Source organism: Hakea prostrata, chromosome 9 (genome assembly GCF_041222555.1).
Source record: "Hakea prostrata isolate BN-2017 chromosome 9, UWA_Hpros_2, whole genome shotgun sequence".
NCBI lineage: Eukaryota > Viridiplantae > Streptophyta > Magnoliopsida > Proteales > Proteaceae > Hakea > Hakea prostrata.
In genome coordinates, this window is record NC_142608.1 from 17453345 (window position 1) to 17474593 (window position 21249).

General features: G+C 39.7%; 1 protein-coding gene across 5 annotated transcripts in view; it reads right to left on the reverse strand.

Moving 5' to 3' along the window:
* Window positions 1-19539, reverse strand: part of ALA2 (aminophospholipid ATPase 2) — a 113746-nt gene extending 94207 nt beyond the window's left edge. For 4 of the 5 annotated variants that reach the window (XM_089167718.1, XM_089167717.1, XM_089167716.1 and 1 more), the window contains exons 1-2: window positions 19270-19539; window positions 18081-18283 (exon numbers count right to left, since the gene is read on the reverse strand). In XM_089167718.1, coding sequence (XP_089023844.1) covers window positions 18081-18205 — 125 coding nt within the window. In that variant the 5' untranslated portion in view covers window positions 18206-18283; window positions 19270-19539. The remainder of the gene's footprint in view (window positions 1-18080; window positions 18284-19269) is intronic. The other variant, XM_089167715.1, reaches the window with a different exon arrangement.
* Window positions 19540-21249: the final 1710 nt, after the last annotated feature.

Below are 21249 nucleotides of genomic sequence, written 5' to 3' on the forward strand. Positions count from 1 at the left end.
GCTAGTTTTAAGACATGGCAAAGAACTAAGGATGTTGATGATCTTCAAAGGTATAGGTTAGCTAGAAATGAAGCTAAGAAAATTGCGAGAAAAGCAAGGAAGAAGAAGTATGAAGAGTTGTACAATAAGTTGGGCACGAAGGAAGGGAAAAACCTATTTATAAGATAGCTAAAATAAGGGATAAAAAGAGTAGAAATCTTGACCATTTTAGATGTATTAAAAATGGAGATGGTAAAGTACTAATATGTGATGAGGACATTAAGAAAAGATGGGAAATCTATTTCTCTAGTCTACTAAACGAGCATGCTTCAAGCATTTGTGATTCAAACAATTACACCATTCACCAAGGCACCAATTTTCAAACATATTTGCAAAGAATTTTGATGTCCAAAGTAAAAAAAAAATCACTAAGGAGGATGAAACTAGGCAAGACACAAGGTCCTGATGAAATCCTAATAGAAGTATGGAAGAGCTTAGGAACCTGCGGGTTAATTTGATTGACTAAATTGTTTAATAACATTATGAGCACATGGAAAATGCCTGATGAATGGAGGAGAAGCATCGTGGTTCTAATTTACAAAAATAAATGAGATATTCAAAGTTGTAATAACTATAGGGACATCAAGCTGATGAGCCATACTATGAAAGTATGGGAGAGAGTAACTAAAATCCGTTTGAGACACTTAACCACAATTACGGAGAACCAATTTGGGTATATGCCAGGAAGATCTACAACGGAGGCTATTTACCTAATTAGGAGACTTATGAAAAGATATAGAGAGTGTAGGAAAGACCTTCATATGGTATTTATTGACTTAGAAAAAGCTTATGATAGAATTCCTAGAGCATTAATTTGGCAAGTACCAGAGAAAAGAAGTGTTATAAGTAAATATGTAGACATAGTTAAGGTCCTTAAGGATATGTATGATGGTTCAGTGACAAGTGTAGGAACAATGGGGAACAAAGTAATGAATTTCAGGACGATTAAGGTGACTGCAAAGGGCAACGTTCGACAATCGACGAAGGGTGACTCTGACAAGAACCTCACCTCCGGTCCTCCTCTCCTTCGTTCCCTGCCGGAGTTTCGGTACAAGCCTCTCAAAATCGAAGAAAGATCTGTGCCCTGGATCTGCGTCGAGATCTGAAGTAAGGCAATCTGATTCGAAGGCGGGGGCGGAGATCTGAAGCTTCAAGCGTTTTTCAGATCTGTTGAAACTTAGAAGCATCAAGTGTCGTTGCTGCGGCTGTTGCTGCTAGGCCTACTCGCCTCCGAACAGAAGCTCCTTGACTCTTGAATCTCAGTCTTGCTAGGGTTCTAAGTAGAAGAAGAAGTTGAAGCTGGCAGTTGACTTCTAGGTTCCGTCCGGCATTCCTGGAGGCGGAGAGATGCTAGCGGTCCTCCTCTATGCGTCTCTCCGCCTCCTTCCCCTCTCTCCCTCTCTCTTCCTCTCTTTCTTACTCTCACTCTTCTCCTCCCTTTGCTTCTCCTCCTCTCACTGTTCTCTCCTGAGGTTGGCTGATCTTGATCTTGTTTTCCCTTTGATTTTCCACTTCTCCTTCTGTTTCTGCGATCTAATCTTCCTCTCCACCTCATCTCTTCTCTTCCTCTGGCGGCCTCTGTCCTCTACTCGGAAAAAGAAAAAAAAAACTTGAGCGTGTCTGGTCCATTTCAGGTTCATCTGTGTTTGTCGAGGGTTCCGGTCTCATTGGCTCCTTAGGCATTGGGGGGTAGTCCTGAGGGGTATCTTTGCTATTCTCTCCAAATCGGATCCAATCTCAAATTCGATCTCATATCCGCTCTCTATTTCTTCTCCTATCTCCCTTTCTGTTTGAGCTCGGCTTATCTTCGTTGAGGGTTCTTTCCTCTTTGGCTTCTCTAGTGTTGGGGGTACGCTTGAGAGCCTTAGTTGTTGTTCTCTCCGTATCAAATTCGAACTCAGATTCAGATTCTCTTCTCACTTTGTTTCTCCTTCTCTTCCCTTCCTATTTCAGGGTTTGCTCCGATTTGATGAGGGTTCCTTTGATGGCTTCTTTGGCTTTGGGGGAAAGCTTTGTAAGCTATCGTTTTTTGAACTCTCCATTTTGTTTCGAATCTTATTAGCTCTCTTCGTTCTTTTTCCCAATCTTACGATACTGCATTCCCTTGCATCCCTTGCCTTTATGGTGCTAGTGCGTTGGTCCTTGTGCTTTGTTACTAGGAAGGCTTCCAATTGTTCCGATGGATTGGGAGACTGCAAAGGTTCAGCTGGGCCCCTTTGATACGCTTCCATGGTTGTTTCTAGTCTGGCTATGTGTCACTTGTGCTGTGTAACAAGTCTGCCATTATTGATGCCTTAAATTGTTGCTTGGCTCATTCTCTTTTACTCTGGCTTGGGTCTCTTATGCTTGTGTATCTAGTTTGCTTTAGTTGTTGCTCTTGTAGTTGCTAGTCTCAATGCCTCTTAGGTTGCTTGTTAGATAAGGCATTTTTCTTGCTTTGTCCAGGCTTATCGCTTGTACTATTGTATTTCCTTCTCTTTGGAAATGAATTATTTAATCATCCAAAAAAAAAAAAAAAGTAATGAATTTCAATTATAGTTGGGCACTTGGGCTACATCAATAATCAACTTTAAGCCCATATTTATTTGCACTTATAATAGATGAATTAACCGAAGACATTCAATGCGAGGTCACTTGGTGTATGCTTTTTGCAGATGATATTGTGTTGATAGATGAGACTCAAGTGGGGATCAATACCAAGTTAAAATCATGGAGAACAACTTTAGAATCAAGAGGCTTTAAATTAAGCAAAACGAAGACAGAATATCTAGTTTGTAACCTTAGTCATGATCGGGTAGACGATGAGGTGGTAAAACTTGACGATAATGAGATTCCTCAGAGTGATTCTTTTAGGTACTTAGGTTCAATCATAAATAAAAGAAGTGATATAGAGGATGATGTTTCCTTAAAAATTAAAATAAGGTGGATGAAGGGGAGAGGTGCATCCAGGATCTTGTGTGATCGATGTAATCCATGAAAGCTTGAAAGAAAATTCTATAAGATCATCATTCGACCAGCTATGATGTACGATGTAAAGTGTTGGGCTGTTAAAAGAATCATATAAATAAATTCAGTGTAGCAGAAATGAGGATGCTAAGATGGATGAGTAGCACAACTAAGAAGGATAAGATCAGGAATGATCATATTAGAGCTGGTCTAGGAGTTGCTCCCATCAGTGATAAACTTCGGGAAAGTCATTTGAGGTGGCACGGCCATGTTCAACAAAGACCTATAAATGCCCCTGTACAAAGAAGTGATATAATCCAAATTAAAGGAACTAGAAGAACTAGGGGTAGACCTAAAATAATCTTAAGAGAAATGGTGAGAAAGGATATGCACATCTTAGGCCTTGTATCTAGTATGGCCTCAAACAGAATTGATTGGAAGGCAAGAATCCATGTAGCCAATCCCATTTAGTTGAGATAGGGCTTGTTGTTGTTGTTGTTGTTGTTGTTGTTGTTGTTGTATTGTAGGTTATGTTCTTTTATTTATGTGTGGCTGTTATTTATTTGTAAAGGGTCTCCTAACTTATAAACCTATAGTTGAGTTAGTTCCCCAGTTGAGTCAAGTTAGGTCTCTTTGAAGTTGGTTTACTTTGGAGTCTTGGAAAGGCTATATATTCTCATGCCTAATCAGTTTTTGATGAATAAAATTATTGAGAGTATTGCAGCCAACCGATATTGACAGGGTTTCTTTGAGGGGGACCTTGCGGTTGTCTAAGTTTCCATTCTTCAAAGCTTCTAAGTTCAGTTTTGCAATACCAGCAAGCATCTTCAGCCTTCAACCAACAATTCCAGCAAGCATCTTCAGCCTTCAACCAACAACTCCAGCAAGCATCTACAGCCTTCAACAAGTAAGTACAGCCCTCCCCTAACCTGCGATCCACCCAAGAACGCTCCCCCTCCTTCCCTCCTACTTGTGCAAAGCATCCCCTCCCGCACCCCAGAAGCAGCCAAGAAACCCTCCTGCACCCTTGCGGCAACACCTAGACCCCCACCTCCCCAACCCTATGGCACCCTTTTTCCCCCTTTTAATTTCTGTTTCTTTATTTTATGGTTCTTGCAGCAGAATTACAAGGGGGAAAGAAACAAAAGAAGAAGAAAGAAAGGCCGCAAGAATCCTTCCATCCCCTAGCCGTAAGCTCCCCTTCCTAGATAATTATAATGTTGAGAATTGCACAAGTCTTGGTGCGCAAGGTTGGGAGCTGCAGTCTTAGTTGCAAAAGTTTCTAATTCGAAGAAGTTTCTATTTTGGAGAAGCAGTCTTGGTGCAATTTTTGGAGAATCAGAGTTTCTATTTCTGCTTAGTTTCTATTAGTTTCTATTTTCAGTTTGTTATTATTTTCATAATTTCGATTTCAAGTAGAATCTTGTCAGTTTATTCTGTCCTTTACATATAATTTTGTTTCCTTTTTTAGAAGACAAGGTTACCTGTCTCTCAAGTTGTAATTTGAGTTTGAAGGCTACAAATACACCAACCTGTGGTTCTAGGAAGTTAATCCAGAATCACAGGCTGCTCTTCTTCTCCTTCTCCTTTCCCTTCTCCCTTGCTTTCTTTTTCAGTTCAGCTACCGATTTCATTCTTAGAGCTTGATTTCTAACATATAGGTTACCCTATAATAACCCACGTCTCTTATCCCTTTGTCTCATACCCTTCCCACACCTAATTGCAGGTTTCCCTTCCCTTCCCTTCCCCCTTTCATTATTCCCTTGAGTTCTTCCCTTCACTTTAGGTTTGCAAAACCCTGATCTTTTCCCACCCCATACCATTTTGTTAAAACCCTAAATTTTCCCTTTTCCCTATTAAACCCAACCCATTTAGGTTTTGTTAACTGAGTTTTCCCATATAATTTTATATTTGTTCCTTTTCAACCCAAATCAATTTAAATTAATTATTACCCTACCTTTATCAATCCAAATTATCCCGTTCTCCTTCCCTATCAACCCATAGGATCCCAATTTTGTCTCCTTGTCCTACCCTACAAATCATAACTATCCCACATATTATCCATCCCACCCATAGAATTTTAGAATTAGTAGCCCCCCGCTTTCTCTTCTCTCCTTCTGGTTAATGAATTCTTTATTAATCCAAGAGAAAAAACATATCTAATGAAAACCTGGCTTTGGGAGCTAAGAATACTAATGTGAGGGAAGGCACAAAAGCAAGAAACATGGACAACCATTGAATCAGCGCATTTAGATTTCCACGGTTTGGCCAAACTGCAATTTCATCCAAGGTGAAATCCAGGGGTTATACAGTGGTCCCCAAGGTTTCAAGAAGTTTTGATGATTCAGTCACAGTATTTCAACAAGATTTTCATGGCCAGATTTTTTATCTACTCGTTGGTGGAATGATAGTGGAGAACTCAGATGTGTGCACTCTAAAGGCAGAACAACTTATGTTCTAATCAAGGAAAAAATATCGGCAAATTTCGCCAAAATTCAGTTTGCCGGTGGGCGAAATAAAGAAGGCATCGAAATCGAAATTTCAAGATTTTGCAGTGATTTTCCGACGAAACTATGATTTTCCAGCGAAATTTCAAAACTTTGCCGGAAAATCGCAATTTCTTTTTTTTTTTTTTTTTTCTTTACTGCATCAAAACCCTTTTACCTTCGTCGTTGCCGGATCGTTGAAGTGGAAGACAAGCAGTAGCAGCCGCTGCTACTTTCGCCGGAAAGGAGAAGAAGAAGAAGAAGAAGAAGAAAGAAAGAGAGAAAGAGAAAGAAACAGAAGCCATTACGACGAATGAGACCTATCACAGAAGTCGTCATCGTCCCTATCGCTTCGAACTGCAACCACAAAATGGGTGAGGAGAAAGAAGAAGACAGAAGACAGGTTGAATGGAACCATCAAGAAGAAAGCAGTCTTGGCTCTGAAGTTCTCGCCAGTTCGGCGATATTCGGCGAAATTTTGCTGGGTAGCAAACCGGCGATACCCAGTGAAATGTCGTTCCTTGGTTCTAATCATGGAATTGAAAGTCATTCATAAAGCCTGACACCAAACAGCACATGGCAATTTCAATGCATAGAAAGAATGCCCACTGAATAGCATTCTAGAATTGACTGAGAGGAGGATCTATGGAGCTCTTTTAGGAAGGAATTGACTAAGCCCATGCAAGATTCACTTTTTGGCAGGAGGAGACGCAATGTATCTTCCAGAAAACGGCCAACCCTCATGGAATACTATCTCGAGCTAAGGTACAAGTGATGCAATTAAGATTGTCCAAGTGGGTTAACTGGACAATTACCATAAGTGATTCCTATCTATAAATCTCAAATTGCCAATTAATTGAGTAATATAATGATTACATCGAATATTTGGCGAAAGACATGAAATGATTTGAAATAGAAAAACGGAAATCATAGCAGCCCATGCAAGATTCACTCTTTGGCTGGAGGAGACGCAATGTATCTTCCAGAAAACAGCCAAGCCTTGTGGAATACTATCTCAGAGCTAAGGAACCGTGATGCAATTAAGATTGTCCAAGTGGGTTAACTGGACCTCAAAAAACTTTATTTTGGCCCAGAGCTAGGTTTTAAAGGCGCTTTTATTTGGGGTTTATTAATATAATGGGCCTAACTTAAAAGCCCATAAACTTAGGGGTGATGTTAATACATAAGATTAGTTGTTATGAATCCAACTTTTGCTTTAGTTCGAGTTCTATTCTAAGTATGCTAAAGTGATAGGAGTACTTATAGTGTCAAATTAAGAATTTCAGTAGACCTCTGTATATGTCTATATGTAATACAACTGATGTAACCCAACTCTAGGGTTAAGGGTTCTTTAAATTACTTCCTATAATTTAGGGTTCCAGAATCTCCTTACTGAACCGGCAAATAATTAACAAAAAATTAATGGGTTGACTTAAGGTAACAAGGAACCCTACGAAAACAGCTATGAAAGGGTTTGTGAGATATTATATTAGGGTTTTAACAATATCCCATGGGATGATTTTGGGAAACTAAAATTTACCCTAGGGTTGAATGAAGATAGTGGGGATTGATCTTGGCATGACAAGGGTTTAACAAAAGTAGCTTGGGGTGGTCAGGGAAGATTTTTGGGAAGATTAAAGGGACGAAACAAGAGATGGGAGATTTCTAGGTTTCTTGAGCTGGATCTTGGGCAGTCTTTCTTGGATCTCTCCTTTCTTTTCTTCTCTTTCTTTTCTTTCTTTCTTTTTTTCTTTCTTCTCTTTTCTTTCTTTTTTCTTTCTTTTTCTTCTTTCAAACTGGTGCAAATCAGAGAAGGGGAGACAGGGGACCGAGAGAGAAAGAAGATGGAGAGGGGGTGTGATAAGACCCTCTTATCAGTTCCTTGTTCTACCGAAAGCTCAATGATAACCAGAGATATATATCAGCCATTTCAAAAGAACCAATTTAGTCAGCAACAAATGAAACTCTATTCATTCAATAATTCTGTTAAAAATATCCATCTACAGCTCACTCAAATAACTATAAATGGAATTCAATTCTAGGAATGAAAATAGCATTCGATTAACTATAGGATTTACTCCCTATTACATAATCCCAGACTCCCTGTAGTCTTACCACCATGCCCGAGAGACTCCCCTCTCCTAGCAAGCAGAGCTTGCTGCTCTATCCTCTTCTCCCCCTTTTCTCCTCCAACCCCCCCCCCCTCTTAATTCTTCTGCTGCTAACCAACTTCCATTTTCCCCCAATCTTTCAGTGCCACCTGGCAGCTCTTCTGCTGCTAACAAACTTCCATTTTCCCCCAATCTTTCAGTGCCACCTGGCAGCTCCTCTGTTCTGCTTTCGGTTATGGATGCTGCCCAATAACCTCATGACACTTGTCCCCGAAAGGTCTGTCTCTCTGCTCCTCCTTGCTGCTGCTCCGCTGCTTCTCCTCTTATTCTTCCTTTGATATACGTGGGTTATTAGGAGCTCATCAGCACTTCCCCCCATAAGTTTCACCTTGTCCTCAAGGTGAGAATCTGGGAACTCTTTATGTAACTGTCTAAAGTCTTCCCAAGTATTTTCACAGGAGGGTAAAGTCTTCCACTTGATCAGCACTTCTAAATTACCCCGGGAGGAATAGCGTATCCCCAACAGTTCCTCTCGGCTCAACTGTAATTCTCCATTTTCCGTAAGGCATGAAGGTAGTGGTTGTGTGGTGATGTTATTACCATGAACTTTCTTTAGTTGGGAGACATGAAATACGGGATGTACTTTCAAATCAGCTGGGAGATTGAGCCTGTATGCAACGGGTCCAATTTGAGCTGAAACTTGATAGGGTCCGTAGTATCGATGTCCAAGCTTCTCATTAGGCCTCTTGGCCAATTTTTTAAAGTGATATGGCTGGAGTTTAAGAAATACCTCTTCCCCAACGTGGTAGGAAACCTCTTTACAGTGCTAGTTTGCTGATTTCTGCATACGTTCCTGTGCAACCCGCAAGTTGTTTTTCAGCTCGTCTAAAATGATATCTCTCTCCCGAAGGTACACATCAACTTCATTCACCTTGGAAGCGTCTCCCTCCTACCTTAATAGAGTTGGAGGAGCTCGTCCATATACCACTTGGAATGGAGTAAGCTTAGTGGCTGAATGATAAGTGGTATTATAACAATACTCCACCCAAGAAAGCCAAGTGGTCCACTTTCGCGGTTACCTAGCACATAAGCAACGCAAATAGATCTCCAAGCTGCGGTTTACCACTTCAGTTTGACCACCTGATTGAGGATGATAAGCACTGCTGAATCTGAGTTTAGTTCCTGCCAGTTTGAACTGCTCGGTCCAAAAATTGCTTAGGAAAACGTGGTTTCTATCAGATACAATGGAGTGGGGAAACCCATGCAATCGGACTACCTCTTTGCTGAATATCACAGCCACATCCTTTGCCCTGTATGGATGAACAAGTGAGATGAAATGTGCAAATTTAGAGAGCCTATCGACCACCACAAACACCGTGTCCCCTCCTTTAGTTTTTGGTAGTCCACCTATGAAATCCATGTTGATATCCTCCCATATCTGGTTTGGGATAGGTAAGGGCTTAAGCAATACTTCCAGCTTCATCGATTGGTGTTTACTCCTTTGACATATATCACAACTAGCCACAAATTCTTTAACAGCTCTTTTCATCCCCACCGAATATACCACAGCAGCCAATCTCTTATAAGTTCGTAGGGATCCTAAGTGGCCCCCAAATGGTGTAGAATGAAACTCCTCAAGAAGTCTAGGGATATAGGTTGATTTTCGGGAATCACCAACCTTCCTTTATAAAAAAGTGTACCTTTATTCAGCTAATAATGTGGAAATTCTGTCGAGCCCCCCAAAAGTGATTGAACCACACTTTTATACCGCTGAGAAGTATGTATCTCTTCTTCTAATCCCTCCCCTCCTTCCCAAACTGCTGCTGTAAGGTTGGCTAGTCGGATATCTTCATCTGTGCTACGGGATAATGCATCTGCAGCCTTGTTCTCACACCCCAGTTTGTATATGATCTCAAAATCAAACCCCAATAGTTTCATGATCCATTTCTGCTGATTTTCTGCCATGAGTTTCTGATCCATCAAGTACTTCAAGCTTCTTTTATCAGTACGCACCTTAAAGTGTCATCCCAGCAAGTAATGTCGCCATTTTTGTACCGCCAATACTACAGCCATTAATTATTTTTCATATACAGACTTACTGCGAGCTCGAGGAGAGAGTGTCTAGCTCCAGTATGCGATGGGATGTCCCTCTTGCATCAACACAGCTCCTAAGCCCAATCCCGATGCATCAGTCTCCACTACAAATTCCTTAGAAAAATCAGCCATAGCCAACACGAGAATGGAAGTCATGGCTACTTTCAACGCTTCAAAGGCTGAATTAGCCATAGTATCCCAGTGAAACGCATCTTTCCTCAACAGATTAGTAAGGGGAGTAGCAATTTTCCTATAATCCTTCAAAAATCTCCGATAATACCCTGTCAACCCTAGGAACCCCCGCAATGCTTTAAGGTTCTTAGGTATTGGCCACTCCAACATGCAACTGATCTTACTCGGGTCTGCAGCTACTCCATCTACTGAAATGAGATGACCCAAGTAGTCTATTGTAGTCATGGCAAAGGAGCATTTCTTCTTGTTCACCACTAACTTGTGTTGCACTAACAAGTCAAAAACCATTCGAAGGTGTTGCAAATGAACTTCCATAGTCCTACTAAACACCAATATATCATCAAAAAATACCAACACAAATTTCCTCAAGTGTTCGCGGAATACCTCATTCATAAGTGCTTGAAATGTGGCTGGGCGTTGGTCAGCCCAAATGGCATTACCAGGAACTCAAAATGTCCGTCATGAGTTCTGAATGCTGTCTTCTCGATATCCCCTTCAGCCATGCATATTTGATGGTACCCTGATTTGAGATCCAACTTGTTGAACGCCTTTGCTCCTCCTAACTCATCGAGCAATTCATCGATGACCGGTATTGGAAACTTATCAGGCATGGTTAACTTGTTGAGTGCTCGATAATCAACACAAAATCGCCATCCTCCATCTTTCTTTCTCACCAGCAAAACAGGGCTGGAGTAAGGACTAATGCTCGGCCTGATTAATCCTGCTCCTAACATCTCTCTAACCAACCTCTCTACTTCATTCTTCTAGGAATGTGGGTAACGGTAAGGTCATATGTTAGGTGGGTTACTTCCTTCTTTCAGCCGGATGGTATGATCGTACAGCCTCTGTGGTGGCAACTCAGTAGGTTCTGTAAACAAGTCCCCATAGTCTCTCAATAATATTTGCACTTCTTCCCTATGGTCATTTTCTGAAGCAGCATTTTCTGTCATGAGTTTCAGCCAAAACCCTTCACCTCCCGCACGAATAGTCTACCAAGCTTGGCCCCAAGTAACCTCTAATCTAAGCAAAGAAGGATCCCCTATTAATTTCACCTGTTGTTGATTCCATTCAAATTGCAGAGTTTGTGTCTTCCAATTGCTGCGGATGTTGCCAAGTGAAGATAACCATTCGACTCCCAATATTATATCCACACTACCCAGATCAAAAGGAAGTATATCTTGGATGAAGATGGCCCCTTCAATTTCGATCGGAAGAGCACGGCACAACCCCTGCCCTTTCACCTTCTTTCCATCTCCCAATTCCACGTAGAAGGATCGAATGCTTTCCACTCACAATCCCAAAGGCTCAACTAAGCTTCGTGCAATAAAATTGTGAGTTGCCCCGCAATCAACTAGAACCGACACTATAGAATTACCGATCTGTGCTCGGAACTTCATAGTATGCGGTGTATCGAAGCCTGCAAATGAAGTGAGAGAGAGTTCGACCCCCATCGGTTCAGTTTCGACCAGTTCTTCTGTCTCAATGACTGCTTCTTCATCTTTCGCGAAGTCCTCTGTTGCTTCTCTGTCATGGACTAACAGTACCTTTAGCTGTTTGAATGGACACTAGTGTCCTTTCGAGTAGGGGGCATTATCAGAAACAAAGTCCTTTGTCCATCTTTACCTTCATTTCTTCCAGCGTCAGCCACTTCGATCGATTTCCAATACTAGTTGGAGTTGCAGTCTTCGCCTTTGAAGAAGACGAAGAAGCCGGAGTCGTTGTAGCTCCCGTAACCTCTTTAGGGTTTCGACCGAAAGTATTGGTCTGATTTCCGATTTGGTTCGTTGAACCAGTTGGGTGATTCACTCTCGGTCCACCCAAGATGGCTCCTCCACCCATACCTCGTTGGGTCCCTCCAAACCCCCATGAAGTGTTGGGCTGCACATTTGCACTTTTTTCGGCCCATTTACTATTCCATTCTTTGCCTCTATGGACTGGGCCAAGTCCATTAAATGGGTTAGGGTTTTAGGTTCAAACAGTCTCATTTTAGCTCTAATCTCCTCCCTAGGCCCACACATAAACGCTTTTAACCATTCTTCCTCTCGAACTCCGGCCGCCGCTGCTAACAACTCAAATTGACTTCTGTAAGTTGCCACGGAGGAAACCTGCCGTAAATCGACGAGAGCATCCTGTGGTGACTTCGCCTGAGGGGATGCGAAATGTCGATGCAGCTCTTCCTTCAATTCCACCCATGATCGGAATGGTCACTGCAACTCTCTGAATTGAACCCAACCCAGCGCTGGTCCTTCAAAACAGATGAGAGCGGCTTGAAGCTTCTCATCTTCGTTCAAGCCCTATATCGAAAAATACCGCTCAGCCCTACTCACCCACCCACTTGGGTCCTCTCCTTTGAACACTGGTAGTTCATTAAAACCTGGGAAGAAAGTCTCGCCGGTTCGATGATGTCGGGATTCTCTGCTCCTCTCGATGTTGGTCGCCGAAAGGGGTATGCTCACTTTCTCCTCTCCTTCCAGTTAGGATTTCTACAAGATCCGACTCCACATCCACAGCCTTTCCATTCGCCAGGTATGCCCTCAACTCACTCATGAAAGCTTTGATGACTATGTTCAACCCTATCAAGTTTGGAGTCGATTTCGGTTAGATGGTCTTGTAACTCCCTCAATCCCGATTCAAGAACCTTTATGGTCTCCATCCTACTCCTAACCATTCCCTGGATGATGAGCTCTGATACCACGATGATAAGACCCTCTTATCAGTTCCTTGTTCTACCGAAAGCTCAATGATAACCAGAGATATATATCAGCCATTTCAAAAGAACCAATATAGTCAGCAACAGATGAAACTCTATTCATTCAATAATTCTGTTAAAAATATCCATCTATAGCTCACTCAAATAACTATAAATGGAATTCAATTCTTGGAATGAAAATAGCATTTGATTAACTATAGGATTTACTCCCTATTACATAATCCCAAACTCCCTGCAGTCTTACCACCATGCCCGAGAGACTCCCCTCTCCTAGCAAGCAGAGCTTGCTGCTCTATCCTCTTCTCCCCCCTTTCTCCTCCAAACCCCCCCCCCCCCCTCTTAATTCTTCTGCTACTAACCAACTTCCATTTTCCCCCAATCTTTCAGTGCCACCTGGCAGCTCCTCTGTTCTGCTTTCGGTTATGGATACTGCCCAATAACCTCATGACACTTGTCCCCTGCTGAAAGGTCTGTCTCTCTGCTCCTCCGCTGCTTCTCCTCCTCTTATTCTTCCTTTGATATACGTGGGTTATTAGGGGCTTATCAGGGTGCCGCAAGGGTTGGGGATGGTGGGGGAGGGGATTAGAGGTGTCGCAAGGGGGTCGAGGGCATGGTTATTAAAGCGGCAAAGCGACCAAAGCGATTGGGGTTCCGTCTTGTCGATTAGGCAATTAAGAGGCGTTTAGGCGGCAATAAAGCGACCAAAGCGGTTTAGTCAATATTTTTAATATAACTTTTAAACTACTTTTTAATTCAAATACTTTTTATAATAAACTAAAGTACTAAACAAACATTCAACAATCACATTCATAAAAATAAAAATAAAAAAACATTCAAAAATCACAATTATGAAAAATTATCCAAAAAAAAGAATAAAAACATAACTTCATCTCATCAAGCATCATAAGATTCATAACAATAATTATGTAGTATGTACTATATCAGTAATCAATGTGAAAAATGAAAATGAAACAAAAGCAGTATGTACTATGTCAGTAATCATTGAATATGGCTCAAGCTTCATATTCTGTTGCCGACAGGCACTTTGGGCCTCGATTCCGAAATGGCTCACATATTTAAATTTATATACGGCATTGTAGAATAAATTATGATTAAAATAAATAATAATAATAATAATATGCACAAATTACAAAATGTAAAAAAAGCGGCTGCTTTAGCATCTAGGCGGCAATATAGCGCAAAAGGCGGCAAACCGGTAGTGCCCAAGCAAAAAAGCGGCAAGAAATCAGTCCGTTAGTTAAGTGGTCACAATTTAAGTGGTTCCAAAACCGCTTTGCCGCCAAGGCGGACACTTTGATAACCATGGTCGAGGGTTCCTAAGGGGCTGCGATGGATGGGTGAGTGGTTTTAGGGGGCTGCAAAGGGAAGGGAGGGGCTCCTAGGGTCTGCGCAAGAAAGAGAAGGGGAAGGGGAAGGCTGCAATGGAGGGAAGGGGAAGGGCAAGGGGGATGGGGTGCTGGACTTACTTGAGGAAGCTGCTGTTGGAACTAGAAGATGGATGCTGAATTTGAAGAAAGAAACCTTGAATTCTGCCATGGCCCTCCCAAGAAAGCCACAACTTGTTTTCCCACAAGGGTCTTAATTCTTTATTCAATTCAGTCTAAGTTTACAATGAGAGGAATGGCTTATTTATAGCCTACATAAAGAAAGAGAGAATTTGACTCTAACTAGGAACTAGAAATAGACTCAACAAGGGTTTCCTTTATAGACTACGATCCCACTTACACTTAAAAACAACCACAGAATTTAAGAAATTTAACTCATACTAAAAGACCTAATTATCCACAAGGAATCCTTATTTAAAACATATTCCCAATGCTACTAGAACTCAACTAACTCGAACAAGGAAATAAAATTAGATTTGGACTCCAAAAATTAAAATAAAATTTCTGAAATTAAAATAATCAACTAATTGAGATGGGAAAATGACCAAAATGCCCCTACAGGGGTTCAGCCAGCCCTAGTTGCAGCATCTTGGTTGGGCCTTGGGGCCCAAATTGGGGTTTCCGCCAGGGCGAGGGTTTGTGCTTACATCCACAACCCCCTATCAATTAGAAATGACCTGTTAAAGAATGACTTCTTTGTATGAGTTATGGTGCCGTTGAGCAATGCAAGTAGAATTGATATCCAAAGTTGACTTCTTTTCTCTTCGTCTCTTTCCTTCCTTCCAAGGACATCTTCATCATTCAGGCTGCTGTTCAAGAAGATCTACAGCATCAGCAAATTGAATCATCCCCAACTCCAATTCTTCTTCTAGTCCTCTAAACCATAAACCCTAGCTATTCCAGCATATTTGTGTCTGCAAGACACCCTAAAATTTCCAAAGATGAATTCAACAATTAGGAAACCACCAAAATTGGATTGGATCACCCTCATAACCCTAGGAGAACTCGATCTAATTTGTAGCCAATTCCAACCAATAGAAACCCTATATTCTTTCTTCTTTCCTGAAACCCAGAAACCAAACACTAGCTTGCTGATATTCCAATTTAAACAACATTCCACCATTACAAAAATCATACTATCATACTACTGTTATAAAAGTATGAACTCAAGGGACACGGCTACATTTCATTTCCCTCCAATACCCCTCTGTATTCAATCAATTAGACCTGTGGATTAGTAATAAATAATGTCTATAAAGGTCAATTAAAATTCTTGAAATTATTTGAATCAATTAAAATTTCAATCCTCCCCTTCTCATTTTTCAAAGAAACCATTAACAGCCAAAGAAATATGAAAGTTTCTCCCAAAAACCAAGAAATGCTAATTGAAAAAGAAGAAACTGCATTAAAAACGTTTAATCAAAATCACACATCTAAAAGATAAACTAATTCCAAATTCCAACCTTAGTTGTTGTTAACAGGTTCACTTATGCATAGGCCATTCAACTTCCATGGCCAATACATGGTGACTGATAAATACCTCGTGCATTTCCACGTGGCACTTTTACTAGTTAACTCAAAAGCAAAAATCAATCCTCGACTCCACTACATCAATATGACTAAATCTTACCATCAAGCCTAGGTTCTACCAAATCCTAAACCCTATTTTGACCTAACCCAAACTTTCCTATTGACAAACTTTCCTATTGATTAATAGCAGATCCTTTTTATCGACTTCTAGTTGGATCCTCTTCAATCTAGAACTACATCAAGTGGTACCAAAGCTCAAGTCCTTATATCTGAATGATGTTCAACTCTGAACTTAATGCTCTTGTGAAGACACTTAAGAAGAAATTTGATGATGGTTAGTTAAATCTCCAAATCAGAATCCCGAGAACTTGGGTCAGATTTCTGAGGGCATGCAAATAGTACAAAGCACATTTGTGAATAAGTGTGCAACATGCTAGATGCCTACGAAAACAAACCAATGGTGATGAAGAAGGTGGAAAATGAGAATGGCAATCAAGTGGAGGTGCACAATTTAATCAAATGTAGTTGAAGACTTGAATGACACCCAGTTGTGAAAGTGAAACCCTACAATCAAATTTTTTATCAAAGATATGTCATGTTGTCAACTATTAGGAGTTTGTGATGGCTAAGTGATACATGGTGGACCATCGCCCCCACTAAAATCAGTGTTCAAGGATGCCTATCTAGTGATGCTAAATCCTCTCATTTTAGAAACTCATGGGCAAGAAATGAGTTTCTCTCAACACTATGAGAGGTGTCCTTTATTTTCTTTTTCTTTTTTTAGCGAATAACAATAGGAGAGTTGATGCATTTAAGACCTTAGGCTTCTTATTTTGGGGTCTACTAATGGGCCTAATTTATAAGCTCATAAAGTAGGGTAATGTTAGTACACAAGATTCATAGTTAGGAAATCTATGGTTTGAGTTCTCATTCTATTTTAAGTCTTCAAGGTGTTTAGGAGTCCTTTTTATGACTCAAATCAGGAATTTTCAGGTCCCTAAATGTGTAACCCCCATTAACTAGAGGTGATTTGAATGAACAACATGACCTTTTTCTATGAGTTTTGACACTGTTGAGCAAGGGGTATGGGATTGATATCCAAAACCTGATTTATTACATTCTCTTCTTCTCTTTCCTTCCTCCCAAGAACATCTTCAACCATTCAAGCTGCCGTTCAAGAAGATCGTGAACAACAATTAACTGAATTTTCCAATTCTCTTCTTCTATCCTCTGAACCATAAGCCCTAGTTTTTCCTTCATCTCTAGAGGTCTTCCACAATTCTTTAAAATCTCCATAGACTAATTCAACTACCAGAATACTACCAAATTTGGACAGAATCACCCTAACATCCCTAGGAGAACCCGACCTACGTTGCAGCCAATTCAACTGTTAGAAACCCTAGATTCCTTCAACTTCTTTCCTGAAACCCAGAAACCTTAACTTGCTGATATTCCAAATTCAGAAATATTGCACCATCAAAGAAACACCAAACCCCCACTAATAGACCCCTCTACATCTATATAACTTAGCCCCATCCATAAAATCCTAACTAACCCAACTAACCAATTCATAGCAGACCCAAGTTACGGCTTCTAGTTGGATCCTTTCAATCTAGTACTACATCAAATGTGCTCGTTTAATTCATGGACAGCAGGAGGTCATATAGTTTCACACTATTTTGACCAAACCGAACTTACCATAGTTACTGGCTCCTAGTTGAATGCCTTCCAATATAGAACTACATCAGGTGGGCTCATTTAATTCATTGACAGGAGAAGACTCTATTGTTTCCTTTGGGGGGGGGGGGGGGGGGGGGGAGTACCTTGAATACACCATTGAATATTTTATAAAGAGCCAGATGGAGATCCAAAATGATGAGCTCACACTATGTCAGGGCTACATCATGAGGCTTCTTTAGATTAGTGCTACTTCTATTCGATTAATCTGTAAGGAATGTGGTTTTGGATGAATTTCAGAGCAGGAATTTTCTCTTGATGGAGAAAGGTCACTAGGGGGGGTGTTACCCTATAATGATGAGCTAAAAATCAGAAAGCAATGAATTAATGCACAATCAGTACAGAAGGATACGATTCAGTTTCAACTCTCCTGGCTCAGAAGTAAAGGACCTCGAATTTCTCAACCCTAGCTCAGTCTCAATTCTGAAGGCCATCATTGAATAAATGGTGGTGACTGAAATGATAAAACCGAAGGTAGAAAATGATGTTGGAGATGGATAAGCATGGGGAGTGAATGTGTGATAACTATGGATAAGTTGGAGGCATCCTAATGCCAAACAGTCCGGAACTTTGATGTCATGAAAGTTGTGACAATTCAACAGGCGGTAGGAAAATTCTAGTTTTCATCAAGTGGTGTATCTTAGAAGTTAGTTTAAAATAGGTGTTTATAAGCAGCTGAACATCATATTATGGGTTAGGCATGACAACTATGTGAATTAAACAAGCCATCATTGTTCATTAAGGAATAAATGTGCATATCAATTCAATCATTTAAAAAATAGAAATTCCACACAATAAAGGAAATAAAATCAAAGCCATTGAATATTACCTGAACTGTTCCCATAGATTTTTGGGAAGAAAATTCAGCACAGTATATTTTCTATTTGATACACGGTTGTCACAGTAAACATCTTGTGACAAATCATTATCGTTGATGTAAACATAGCGCTTCATTGTTTATCTAGAGGCAAATGAACAAGTCAAAAATGTCCTTTGTGAGTTTCATAAAGCAATCATCAATAGGTAGAGCTCCTGTCAAAAAGAATAGACATCTGAGGATACACATAGCTCATCTAGGAGAAAGTCCAAGAGAAATCCGAATATTTCATGTGCATTCTATATTATTACCTACCAATGTCCAATAACTATATTATGGCCTGCACCTCTGGAGAACAACAAAATGTTCGCAAATAATCTAATATGTCGAAAATGCAGGGGAAATATAAAGGAACAATAATTCGTAGAATTGGCATGCATTCTACCGTTAACAATGGATGTAAAAAGAATTTCAATGACTTTGCTTTCTCAAATTTTCACCGCATGGACTGTATAGATTCCAGCCTTCAGAACAAAACATAAAAGCCAATACCTGATGTCCTAGCACAGTAGCACTTGTATCATCAAGTAAGTATTCAGCTCTTAACAAATTTCCATTTCCTTTCCTTCTCTACTATGCTTTTCATTTCTAACTCCACTTAAAATTTATCAGAGTTATACTTCTCAATCTAATATTCACTTTTTTGCATAATGATTAGTGCTTCAAATATAAGGCGATGCAGCAAAATAATAACAATGACAGGAAAACTAAATGTGCTTCTTCAATGACGTCAGTATTAGAATCCAAACTTATAATTTCACTAGAACAACGTAAAAGTCCTTTTTTCTCCATATACAAACAAAAACGTTATACAGCTACTCAGAGACATTTACACCACAGAAAATTCCCTCATCAGCTTGCCCTGATTTCCGATTGCTCAATGCTGCGCTTGAAGTCTAAAATTATTATTGATATCTTAATCTTAATAAGTATATGTGAACAAAATAGCATCCACTTTCTGTGTCGACGACTTAATTTTTGAGACAAAAGGTAAGACTACGAGAAGATCGTCTGAATCCAGATCAATACTACTCTCCAAAATTCAACCTAAACAATAGTAACAAGTTTTGCAAAAATTTAATAATTACACTCAGATCAAGCAGTTTATGATTAGCAGCAGGCGAAGATGAAGAAAACCAACCTGTTCTGAAGAAATCTATTCAAGCTTTCCGCAGTAAATGCTGAGCAACTACGCTATCACGGACTTTGATTGAGTCTCAGATTTTAATTTCTTTCTTTCAAGTTCCGAACTAATACAGTAGGAATCGTTGAAGGGGATTCCATAATCTACCTCAAATGTCGTAAAGCGTTAAAAGTCCCGCTCTGAAAATTGATTTTGCATCGCGGTCTTATTACACGGCCATCACAAACCTCAGTCATTTCTGTGACAAGTTTCCCTTCACCCACCGTGATTGGAATTTGCCTCGTCTGCCGTGGTTTACTCGAGGTTTACTGCCGATTAAGGAGATTGCGCCACGTCCTCCATTTAACATCCAACGCTCAAAACTGCATGAGCAAGCAACTAAAATGCTTCGGCTAGTTTAAGTGAACCGACCTTAGCCGGTTCTGGTTGCTTAAAACCCATTAGGACCTTACTCAACCAAATGCTTCGACTAATGTTCTGTTCCAGCTTCTTCGCAAAGTAATTTCGTACTTTTTACCGCTAAAGCAAGAATATAAGTGTCCCATGAATCCACGATACATGCAAAACTTGCCAACACGTATCTATATTTGATATGGTCGAATGATAACACATCGATATGTCTCTCTATTAAACTGCATTAAACATCTCTTAAAATCACTTAATTGATACGATACTTTAAACCTTGCATTATAGTACATATTGATATATGAACCATATTAAATATTTGTATTCTTTTCCCATGAATACTACTTATCCAATCATTTCATTATCGATTCCTATTCAAGATCTCCAACAGTGACTCAAATATGAAATCTTGAAAGGGCAAATTACATATAGACCCTATGGATCTATATGAATTATATTTATTGCCCCTGAAAACAAATCAATTACAAATGCCCCTTTACTGTTGAATAGCAAAGCTAAATGATTATATTAAAAATAATGAGGCATTTGTAATTGATTTATTTTTAGAGGTAGTAGATGTAATTGATTGCAAATTTAGGGGATTTATATGTAATTTACCTTGCTATGAAGATAGAGTTACACCGACATATATTGGGGGATCTGAATGACTCGCTTTGGGAGATATGTGATGGAAGCAAAAGGCTTAGGCCGTATGATAAGATTCGACCCCATTTGCCTAATTAAAATCTATAAATACGTACCTTACATTCTTCTATACGATCATTGTGAGATTTGAGATTTTCACCTTAGGGTTTTGGGAGTTATTGTAATGCAATTTTGACGATTAATTGAAAGATTTCCATTCTTTTTTCTCCTACATAGTTGAAAGTTCTTACTCTTTGCCCGATGACGCATCACCCTGCATTAACAATGTTAAATTTTTGTGTTTTCTTCCTTATGTTTTTTATTTTGTTCGCATTATGTTAGTGTTTTTGCACTTAGTTATTTTCAATCGACACATCCATGGTTTATACATCAATGAAATGCAATATTAAAAAATTCGATGAGAATATTAATTTCAATTTATGGCAAATTCGAATGATGGTGGTCTTAATTAACAAAGAGTAAAGAAAGTCATATTTGGGATTACAAATAAACTTATAGCAATGTCTAAAAACGATTGAAACAATATGGATGATAGAGCCCTTACCACGATTTAGTTGTTCCTATCAAATGGTGTTTTGCAATAAAGTATCTCAAGAAGACAACCACAGACTTTGGTCAACCTTGGAAAGTTTGTACCTCACTAACAAGTTGAAGTCAAAGACTTAAAGCAGTAATTATATACTTTACATATGAGTGGAGATACTTCTCTTAAATCATATATTGCTAATTTTAGCTCCTTGGTTACTGATATGCAAAGGGTAGATGTCAAAATTGATGGCAAAGAATTAGCGCTATTGTTATTATGTTTATTGTCTCTATCATACAAGCACTTTAAGGACACCATGATCTATGGCAGAGAAACCATCTTAGTTGGAATGTCAAAACAAATATTTTTAGTAAGTAAAA